Raw genomic sequence first — 11,145 nt, forward strand, 5'->3', positions numbered from 1 at the left:
GGAGCTCATTTTGTTTACTTGATTGGAATAAAAAACTCCTTAACAAGGGCACTGTTCTTGCAGAATTGACTCTAAGGTCCAGCCACTTTCCATGTGGCTTATGCACATCAGGAAATCCAGTAGGCATGTGTTAATGGTGCAGATCAGCCACTCTCCTCCCACTCTGTTGATGAGATAGATGGTAATACAAAATCAATGTTTTATTTGATCAGTATCAGCTTCCAGACAAAAGGCCCCAGATCTGCTGTGTAACAGAGAAGGCGCTGGCGACTGGCAGACGGATGGGAGACGTGAGTTCTGCTCCCAGTTCTTTCACTAACCTTCTATGTATCATTTCACTACTCGGTTTCCCCTTCCCTCCTTTCTCTCTCTTGTCTAATTAGCAAACTCTCTGGGCAATGACTCCTCCTTGTGATGTGTATGTGCAGCTCCTAGCACAGTGGGCTCTGAGGGTGGCGATGGGCCTCTAGGTTCTCCATTAGTATAAGTAATAATGAGAATGCACAGGCTAAGTGTTGGTAGCAAAGGTAGGGCATAGTGCCCAGGCTCCTGTCTCGCCTGTTCTGAGCAGACGTGCAGCAGGAAGGCAAGGTGGCTGTTTCTCTGATCCTTCCCGTGTGCATCTTTGCCGCCTTTGCAGCAGCCGCAGTGTAGCCAGGCCAGAGGCTGACAGCAACCTGACTGCGTAGGCTGCTGCGTATTGCCCAGTAAGGAGGTGGTAGTGCCCTGTCTTTATTCTGTGAGAAAGCTGAGGTTTAACCTGAGTGTTAATTAAGATGATTTCCAGCATGGCCTGGTCCTGTTCTTTGCCTGTGATGCTTATCTCTGCCCCTGGGGTGTACTGAAAACTGAGGGCTAAGGTCTCTGCTCGGAGACACAAGTGGAGAGCCAAGGCCATGTGTGGGAGGAGGATGGCAAGTCAGCCTGCTTCCCATAGCAGATCTCTTTATGCAGCTGTAATTACTCATACACCAAGATGTCTATGGACCACACTCAGAAATTCTTTCACCAAAATCCTCACTGTCCATTTTCCCAAATCCAGAGAGAAAATAACCCTCCCAGCCCAAGAGCAGTGGGTTTGTGTCTGGGCTGGGCCCATCCAGGCATCTTCAGCTGGAAAATTTATTCTTTCAAACTATCAGCTTCAGCCACTCAAATCATTGTACAGAACAGGGCATGTCTGCAGTGCCCGTGTCCTCCTCCCCGCCCCTCCCCACCGGCAGTGAGCTCCAGAGCAGGGAAAGCAATCTAGGAACCACACAAAGTGAGTGTGGATTAGGTTCAAATCAAATCAAAATGCCACTTGTTTGGATGCAGCAAACTAAGCTTCACTGTCATTTTCCAATCAGTATAATCACACTCTCTCTATTGATGGAAAGATAATTGAGGGTCTGCACAGCTCTCTGTGCACAGCGAGGTATTTAGACATGGTAACTACTTGCAGTGATACATTACCTGGGTTAAAATCTCTCCTCCTGACTTATGGGCTTTTTGTCATTTCGAGTGGCTCCCAAACAGCATTATTTAACTTTTATTTGCATTTAATAATAATTCACTTTGCCTTAGCTCATTGCAAATTATCACAATCAGACTGGAGGTGAGATTGAATTTCATCAGCAGTTGGTTTTCCTCTCATAGATTAGAGAATCATCTGCATAGAAATGGTGTTCTCAGGATGACAGGAGAGGACACAGATTATTCATCTACCATGCAAATAATACTGGGCCGAACATAGCTCCTTAATGGGTTCCCTAACAAGGTACAAGGGACCAGGAGCAGCTTGGCTACTAACTGTCTTTCAGAGAGTCCTGCCAAGAAACCCAGTGTCCAAATACGCTGCCACCCCAAACCCCAAGAACGGGCAGGGAAAGGGTTAAAACTCTCTCAAAGGCAAGGAGAGGCTACAGCTGCCTGCCCCCAGTCCAGGGAGCAGGGCTGGGCCAGCTGCTTTGCATTAAGAGCCCCCGCTCCAGGCTAAGAGGGATGGTTCTCCCCCTCCCCACACACACTCTCTGCAATCACACCGCTTGGCTGAGCTCCTAGTTTCTGCCCTGAGCTGAGGGAGCTTGAGTTTGCTTGGCCAGGCCTCTAAGCCCTGAACTAAAGAAATCATCACCCCTCCCCCCCCCCCTCCCCCGGCCTATGCTCAGCTGCTCCCTTCACTGGGTTCTGAGGGGCGCGTCCATCAATTGGCTTTCAGGAGCATTGGCCCTGAGGCTGGCTGTTCCTTGCCTGCCTTGTTATTCCAACCTATGGCCTGTATGCTGAGCCCTGCACAAAAGATCCTGGGGTCCAAGAGGCCAGCAGAGAGCTGCCTGTTTGCCCACATATTGTTGGCTACGGTGGGGGGAGAAGGCACTCCTAGACCCTGATCCTGGGTACAGTAGTGTTTCTGGCTGAGCTAAAACCCAGCTGGAGATGGTTTCAGGACACACCTGTCTCAATCACACAGCAGGAAAGAGACCATGAACTGGCTTCTGCAAGAGCACTTTGAAAATCTTTGCTCTGAAGGGCAGGAAGGAGGCTGGTTAAGTCACTAAGCCGTCTCCCTGCCTTCAATAACCTCAGCTACTTTCTAGTCAAGAGGTAACTTAGGTGAGGGATTTTGATGATCCATTGTAGTGGCTAGCTGAGGGGGTGTTATTCCTACAGCAGTTTTTCTGAATACACATTTATGAGATCAGATAGGAAGCTTCTAGCAGTAACTTTGGCCTGGAACTCTGACAAGAACATGCTTTCTGGTTGAATGTCCCCTTCTCTGGGTCAGAAGAAGGCAGCCTTTGCTGTGGGATTTTGGGATCTCTGCTCCATTAGGAGCAGAAACATGGGCAAATCTGTACGTGTTGGAAATGCTGGGCTTGGTCTGGTTGTGTTTTCAATTAAGCTTTGAGCTGACTTTTACTCTAGCCAAGCTGGTCCCTCGATCTCTAGTACAAACCTTAAAAGAAGGGTTTAGAAAGGATTTTTAAATGCCTGAGAAATACAATGAAACTTACTTCAGAGGAAAAACAATGAGGAGTCCTTGTGGGACCTTAGAGACTAACACATTTATGTGGGCTATGCAGAGGGATTTTTAAGTTACACTGAGGGTGTCTAGCCCCTGTGGAGAGGTATGCTTTTTACTCTCTATACATCCAAATAAATAGTCTTTCAAGCAGGCTATAATAAAAGTGAAGCATGCCTTGATTGTGGGACTCTCCTGCAGAGGCCATCTGCTCTGCTACCAATAGGTCAGACAAATGCAAAGGGGTGAATTTACATTGGATCATTTTTTCCTCCAGATGAGATAATCAAATGAGATCAATTAAACTGTAACTGAGTCTCTGGTAGGAATGTTAACACGCTATTCATTGAAACTGAGCTAAAAGTAGTTTTAATTGCTCCAAATCCCATTTGTGCCAATCTAGATGGGAATCGCAGGCAATAGAGGACATTTACATAATCAGGAGATGGTTTTACAGGGCTTTCAAAAAAATATCATTGACTGCCAAGGGGCCTGAACACAGTCACAAGGGAACTGTGTGTGTGAGCGCATGCACAAGGGAATTTATTAAACAAAATTAAGAACAAACACAAACAGGCAGGGAATTCAAATTGTAACTGGCGTGACCCTTAGCTGAGTCACACAGGGCGCAGCCGAGGAACAGTGCATGGGAGGGAATAGAAGAGGTCAGGCAGAGAAAGGTGTTGAGGACATCCCAGGCAGTGGAGAACAGTATTAAGAGGTGGTGCCGAACTTTCTGACTGCAGGGTTGAGCAAGAGGGCTGCAGTTCTCCGTTAAAACCCAGATTCAGCCCATCCTGGAATCACTTAGTATCTCAAAGCAGCAAGCTCTCTACAATGAGACACTATAAAAAGACACCACCCTTGCCCACTTTATGTTAGTGTGATATAAAAAAGGATTCCAAAACGTGTTGGGATCAAGGAGACGCGGAGTCAAGAGGTTTGTTAAGCAGGCGTCCCGAGCTCTCTTGAGCTGGGTTTTTATTAGTAATTAGAACAAAGAGCATGAGATCACAGTTACTTGTAACATATTGATTGGTTCACCCATAGCCATCTCCCTTTGTGCAATATATCATAATTGGTGAAGGGACTACGTGAGCTATAGCCTAGTCTGTGCTTAATCAATAACCTGAGCATTGCTTTACCTTAAGCCAGGAGTAAATGTAATAAACACGTGTGTGGTTTGCCAGCACAGCATGTTTTCACTACATCTCCCCCTTTTTGTTTTTAAGCAATTTGCAGGCATAATGAATGCTCTGTTTTGTATTAAGTCGTTGCCAAGGGCAGCCTTGGACAAATAGGCTAATAAGTGAAGGAATACACTGTAATATGCAGCAACAAAGTATTAATCCTGCAACTATAACAATAACATATGCAAACATTTGCTTTAGCCAGGATAGGTCTGGCAGCCATCCAGTAAGCCAGTCCCAGAATCCTGAAAAACCAACATCCATAGTAACTTCTTTTGTTAAATTATGTAGCTTTACAATTTGGTTGTGCACTGCTTTTTCATTATTGCTTAGGTTAAAGCAACACATACCATCCAATTTTTCACACCCATAATGATGTTGCATTAAAAGATAATCTATGGCCGCTCTGTTTTGCAAAAGTCCATGTCTTAATTCGCCCTGTTCCTCATTTAACAAGGCTAGAGCTTTAGAAGTTGTATTTAAGGCTTTTACTGCCGAGCAGGCTAAGGCGTTAATGTTTTTACTGTTTCGTGCCGCCAGACCGGGCACCCCAACCAGGGATACGGCCAGCGCAACGTATTCGGCCTTACTAATTAGGGCCGCGTGACTATCACAGCTTTCATCAAGGAATACACTCCGTTTTGTTTTAGTAAGTGGTGTACCCTTAGTTTCCTTTTGAGGCAAAACCAAAGACAGCCTACTAAGACAGCATGGAGTTTCATGACTGATGTTGGCTGGAATGTAGTTAAAGGTATATCCGGGGCAGGACCAGAACCAGCCCCTTGGCAATTGTAGGTACTCATACATATATGATATATTAACCATACTTGAGCAATTGAAGTTCCCTTTTGGGAATTGAATACAAGTCTTTTTGGTACAATTAACCATTCTAGCACAACTAACATTAAAACTAGCAACATGCGGTGTTAACAGGGTAACGGCAAAACGCGGTTTGTGCGTTAGTCGATCTCCCCAATTATGGTACCCGGGGTACCCTAATTCCCTAAGGGTAGAATTTTGTTCTAGAGAATTATAAAACCATGTATCATTGTTGATGTCTTTGGGATTATGGCATACTGGTATTAGGCAAGATCCTAGCACCTCCCCCACCGCCCTCTGCTCCGTTAAGCAGAAGGTACTTTGGTTTAAAGTCTTTGCAAATACCTCCCATATATTAAGATGAACCCCCCCAGTCACTATCGGTCCCCCTTCCGTAGGGACAGTAGTTAAACTGAAAATAATTATTGTTAACAAAAGTACAGAATTGGCATTTAAGGAGGCTATTAATGCCATCATATAGTTCTCTGCCGTTTTCTCTTGTCCTGTTTTTTCCAACAGTTGTTCAGCCTGATTAGCTAGGTTCTTTACTTGGCCCCATGTGACAGGTGCATTTCGTTGGCCCCCTCGTTGTCGGCCTGTTGTCACTTTTCCTTGTTCATCATATAAGTGTATGTTGAAGTCAGGGATGGGGTTGCTCAGTCCCTGATGCCACGCCATCCTTGTATGGTCGAACGTATCGTGCAGGTACCCAGAGCGGGCCGCTTGGTGTTGATACAGCTGCGTAACCGCGCCCCCAGGTGATTAGTGGCACAGGTCCGCTCCACTCCGGGCCAGGTAGCTGACGATAGGTTACCTTTGGAGCAGGAAGAACTTCGGTCGTCTGATAATGCCGTTGTGCCCTGGTGAAAAATTGAGAATTGAAAGGTAATAGATTTAAATGATTGAGTGTAAACAGTACTTGAGCCAGCCATTCTTCCTTTTCTGTCAGGCTGCCGGGGACAATTCCCCCTTTTTGTTTTTGCCGCAGGAGGGCAGTTTTCAATGTGCGATTAGCTCGTTCTACAATGGCTTGTCCTTGGGAATTGTATGGGATGCCAAAGGTATGCGTGATTCCCCATCGCGTGCAGAACGCTGCCATCGCGGAAGAGCAATAGGCTGGGCCGTTGTCAGTTTTTAAAGCTGATGGCTTTCCCATCACTGCAAAGGAACGAATGAGGTGATTACAGACGTGTTTGGCTTTTTCCCCTTTTTGTGGCGTTGCCCATATATAGCCAGAATAAGTGTCTATGACTACATGCAAATAGGACCAGGGAGCTAATGGTGGGAATCGTCCATTTGCCACAATTGGTTTGCACCTAGCCCCCGAGGAAGATGCAGTAACACAACTAGAAGCAATATTACTAACAACATTGGCAGCATACTGATTAACTGGTTGATCAGAAAATGTGTTAAAGGCAAGAATTAACGCAGCTAGCTCCGCACGCTGAGGAGAGCGTTGCGCCCTCTGGAGGGGCCACCATCGGTGAAAATGGTAAGAGCTTCTGTTATGGGAACGGGAGATACCAAGTAGAATACTTTCAGTGGAATATGCTGAGCAACTTGGAGACGAGGATCCTTGGGAGTATGGTAAGTTACGGACCCAACATAATTGGCTAGGGCTATTTGCACCTCCTCCGAGTGCATACATGCAACTTCCCAGGTGGCGATGGGGATGGGGATAATAATGTTTACTAAATCCATGGCAAACAAGTTTAGTGCTCGATTGCGTCCTTTAGTGATTAATTGAGCAAACATTCCAGACAATGGGACGAGTGTGTTTTTGTGTGTGTGTGGTAAATACATCCACTCCAGGATAAATTCTCTCTCACTTGTATGTTGAAGTAATGCCCCCATGAATTGCTTAGTGTCCCCAAGAATGATTAAGGACGGGGGCACGTCAGGTACTGCTCTATCTACCCACCTTTCTGCCATGGCTTCGTTGACCTTATGCACTACCTCCCGTTGTTCGTTTGTTAGTGATATTATGTCTCCCGGTTGCTTTCCTAATTTTAGGGCATTAAACAGTGGAGTTAGCATAGAAGTGGGAATCTTGTAATACGGTCTTATCCAATTTATGGATCCCAGAATTTGCTGTAGTACTACATATGTTAATTTGTTTGGCAAGGTAAGTTTTGGAAGTATGGGCATGGAGTATGCTGCAAGCATTTTATGACCTAAATATTGAAAAGGTTCGGCTTCCTGTATTTTTTCCGGGGCTACTACCAGACCCGATTGACTTAAGATATCCGTTAACTCACTTTTCCATGTGGTGGGTAGGGGCCTACCGGCTATTAAGATATCATCCATATAATGGTATACAAGTAGCTTTTTGAACTTATTTCTGAAAGGTTGAAGAGCAGTGTTTACAAAATACTGACACATGGTAGGGCTATTTAACATGCCCTGGGGTAACACTTTCCAATGATAACGTGTTGTGGGTTGGGCGTTGTTCAGGACTGGCACTGTGAATGCAAAATACTTTCTATCCTTTTCCTGTAACGGTATTGTAAAGAAACAATCCTTTAAATCAATGATTGCCACCTGGTAGTCATAAGGGATTAAATTTGGATTGGAGGCCACACTGCAGGGGGCCCATAGGTTCTAATATTTTATTAATTTCCCTCAAATCGTGAAGGAGCCTCCATTTTCCTGATTTTTTCTTAATTACAAAAACAGGAGTATTGTACGGGCTTGTAGTATGCTCAATGTGTCCATCTTTTAATTGTTGCTCAACTAATTGCTGCAAAGCTTCTAATTTGTCTTTAGGTAATGGCCATTGTTCTACCCAGACTGGTTTATCAGTTTTCCACTGTAACGGAAGAGCCTGAGGCTTACTCATCTTCCAAAACCAGTTTTGCCCCTATCTGTTCTAACAAATCTCTTCCCCAAATGTTAAACTGTAAAGGCAATATGCAGGGTTGAATATATGCTATTATGGGACCTTGTTCCTGGGATTTTACCGGTAACCATTGAGAGCTCTTTTTAGATGCTTGGCTTCCTCCTACCCCAAATACCGCAGGGGCTATCTCAGAGGGCCATTTAGGTTCCCAATCCTTTTCAGCTATGACAGAAACATCCGCCCCTGTGTCCAACAAACCGGTCAGCCACTTACCTTGGAGGTTATACTTACGTTGAGGTTTGTGCAGGGATATTCGGTGTACCAACGCCGCCACCTGTGGGTGAAAGGAAGAGTCGCTGTCGCCTTCAGTACGGGTTGATCCAAAGCCTCCTGTACGTGTTACCTGTGATTTTTCTCCAGGGAGCTCATATGGCAACAGTATCATTTGTGCCCAGGAGTCCCCTCGTCTTAAAGTAAAAGGCAGGTGACTCCAATACTGAACATATATTTTTCCCTGATAATCAGCATCAATCACTCCTGGAACTACCATAATTCCTTGTTTGCTTGCTGATGACCGAGGGAGTATAATGCCCACCGTCCCTTCAGGAAGGGGCCCTTTTAATTGAGTAGGCATTAAAAGAACTTCCCCCGGTAAGAATGAGGATTTTTCTTCTTGATTATACAAATCTATTCCAGCACTGCCGGTCGTTGCCGGTTGCGCTGTAGTCAATTCTTCCGCCCCCATTGTTTTTCCAGGGCCCGGGGAGGGCCCGGTTATTGGTTTCCCTGCCCCAGTCCTGATCGACATTGATTTGCCCAATGATACCCCTTGTTGCATTTAGGACATTTTTTGGAGGGCCTACCCCCTTCCTGGGGTCTTCCTTTATGTGCTCCCCCTCCGGGTGCCCTACACTGGCTTTTAAAGTGACCCGGTTTTTTGCAATTAAAACAATTTCCCGTGGGTTTATTACCTTGTCTTATAGCCCCCGCCAAAAGAGCCATAGCATGGGTTTGACTACCGACATCTGCGCAAGCCTGAATCATGTCCGCTAAAGTGTACGAGGGGCGATGTATTATAGAGTGCAGTACCTTCTTGCAATCAGCATTAGCTTGCTCATAGGCCAGTCGCCGTAAAAGCTCTGTCTGTGCCTCCTCGTTATCAACCTGCCGCTGTACTGCTTCCTTGAGCCTATCTATGAACTGCGGATACGGCTCTGTAGGCTGCTGCCGGGTGGCTGTGAAAGACCTAGTCGGTTTCCCACTTACGGGAACCCTTCTGAAAGCTCTCATAACACTAAGTTTAGTACGAATATATGTATCTGGGTCTAACTCCAACTGTCCCTCTATAGTGCTAAATTGGCCTGCTCCATAAATCTGGTCAGGCGTGGCAGCTGGGGTTGAGTATCCCACAGCAGCTAACCTAAACTCACTGTCCCACACCATATACTGGGCGGGGGTCAGCACCATACGAAATAAGTCTTTCCAATCTTGTGGAGCCATAATGTAGCCATTTCCAATTCCTTCTAAGATGCCTGCCACGAAATTAGACCTGATGCCTGTCTCTGTGATAGCTTTTCTCACTTCCCTCAGTACTGTATACGGTAGCGCCGTCCACTCTCTGACGGCATTGCCCTGTGCATCGACTCCTGCCGCTATAGGCATTAGCATGGGCAACTCTCCCTCCCACTGATGTTCTTCCTCCAAACTCAATTCCCCCGTCTCACGCACCAACGCAACCGCCGCCCGGACGCAGCCCCCACGATTCCCCCGGAAACAAGGCTGATCAGTTCCTTTATTAACGGAGGGATCCGAGGGCCGCTGCCCCGTATCCGACACCGCAGGCGCTGGTGGTAGCACCCGCGGGTACGGAGGCGGTGTTGTCAGCGCGAGAAGCGGGGCGGCAGTGAGAGACGCCTGTGGCCCCAGTTTTCCCACTGCCTCAGTACAGCGCTGCCACATGAGCAGGTGCTGTACTGCTGCTCTAGGTTTCTCAAAGAGCTGTGTTCCTATCTTTTGCCAATCTGCTTGCTGCAGGGACCCCTCTTCGGGATACCAGGGGCATTGACATTCTATTTCCTTAACAAAATCCTCTACATGCCGCAGCGTAACCGCTGGGCAACCGCTCCCCTCAATGAGCTTAAATAATTCCTTAGCATGAGCCTTTTGTGGCACTGATAAATCACCCCCCATACTCACGAGTGGCTGTTTCCAGCGGGTGCACCTAGACTATTCCAGTCGGATGAGCAGGGGTCCTCGGGATCCAGTGAATCACGTCGGGGTCACCAGATGTTGGGATCAAGGAGACGCGGAGTCAAGAGGTTTGTTAAGCAGGCGTCCCGAGCTCTCTTGAGCTGGGTTTTTATTAGTAATTAGAACAAAGAGCATGAGATCACAGTTACTTGTAACATATTGATTGGTTCACCCATAGCCATCTCCCTTTGTGCAATATATCATAATTGGTGAAGGGACTACGTGAGCTATAGCCTAGTCTGTGCTTAATCAATAACCTGAGCATTGCTTTACCTTAAGCCAGGAGTAAATGTAATAAACACGTGTGTGGTTTGCCAGCACAGCATGTTTTCACTACAAAAACGAAGATGAACAATTTCAGTAACAAACCAAGTGAACTTAAGTGCATTTGAAAAATGTTTTTACAACCTTTGGTTAACCTGAAGTACCGGCTGTTTGAGTGCACATGAATCAGCCTGTTCTGTGGAGGAGACAGGAAAAACTGGTTCTATTTTAAAGGACACTGTTTGGCTGCTGCACTCCACTGCTATGTGAGGAAATATTGAGTACAGTCTAACTGCATTTTGGGTTTAATACTCAGAAATGCAGCCACAGAGAGCAATACATTTGCTAACTCTTGACAGCTAGGAAGCTGGGGTGTATTTTAAAACCAGTTTCTCTCTTAGAAGGAAAATTTGGGAAGAACATATCAGAAAAGGCTCAGAACAGCAGAGATGTTCTCTGGCTGCACTGGGGGAAGTTAGGAGTCATTTTTTACAATGTGCTGGGGACGCAATGCAAATAAAATGAAGGGCTAGTTGGAAGGTGGAAATACAGCCAGGAGGTCCTGTACAAGCTTCCTGTGATGTGGCACCCCATATTCTTCATAAAAATATTGTCATAATGTGAATATGGCATAACTAAGATGTGTATTATGCAAGATGGGTCATGTGAGGTATCATTGGAAAGGTTATGATTTACTGAATGTGATTATCCTGTTTGTATGCATGTATCATTTCTGTATCTGAAGTTAGGAATATTGACTATGTAGCAATTACAACTGT

The 11,145-nt window shown here is 45.9% G+C and overlaps 1 protein-coding gene across 2 annotated transcripts; it reads right to left on the minus strand.

Moving 5' to 3' along the window:
• Positions 1 to 4,196: 4,196 nt before the first annotated feature.
• Positions 4,197 to 10,064, minus strand: LOC123350792. Of its 2 annotated transcripts, XM_044989524.1 has the most exons (3): positions 10,049 to 10,064; positions 8,144 to 8,186; positions 4,197 to 5,873 (listed from the first exon to the last, which is right to left on the minus strand). In XM_044989524.1, exon 3 carries the CDS (start codon positions 5,689 to 5,691, stop codon positions 4,210 to 4,212), a length of 1,482 nt encoding a protein of 493 aa, XP_044845459.1. In that variant the 5' UTR covers positions 5,692 to 5,873; positions 8,144 to 8,186; positions 10,049 to 10,064; the 3' UTR covers positions 4,197 to 4,209. The 2 variants fall into 2 exon arrangements, with proteins under 2 accessions (XP_044845459.1, XP_044845460.1); XM_044989525.1 differs by lacking the exon at positions 10,049 to 10,064 and having other exon boundaries at positions 8,126 to 8,184.
• Positions 10,065 to 11,145: the final 1,081 nt, after the last annotated feature.

Source organism: Mauremys mutica, chromosome 16, assembly GCF_020497125.1.
Source record: "Mauremys mutica isolate MM-2020 ecotype Southern chromosome 16, ASM2049712v1, whole genome shotgun sequence".
Classification (NCBI taxonomy): domain Eukaryota; kingdom Metazoa; phylum Chordata; order Testudines; family Geoemydidae; genus Mauremys; species Mauremys mutica.

What these genes read in the sequence shown, in the direction of transcription:
- LOC123350792 (XM_044989524.1), bottom strand. Translation starts at nt 5,691, where the DNA reads ATGGCGTGGCATCAGGGACTGAGCAACCCCATCCCTGACTTCAACATA.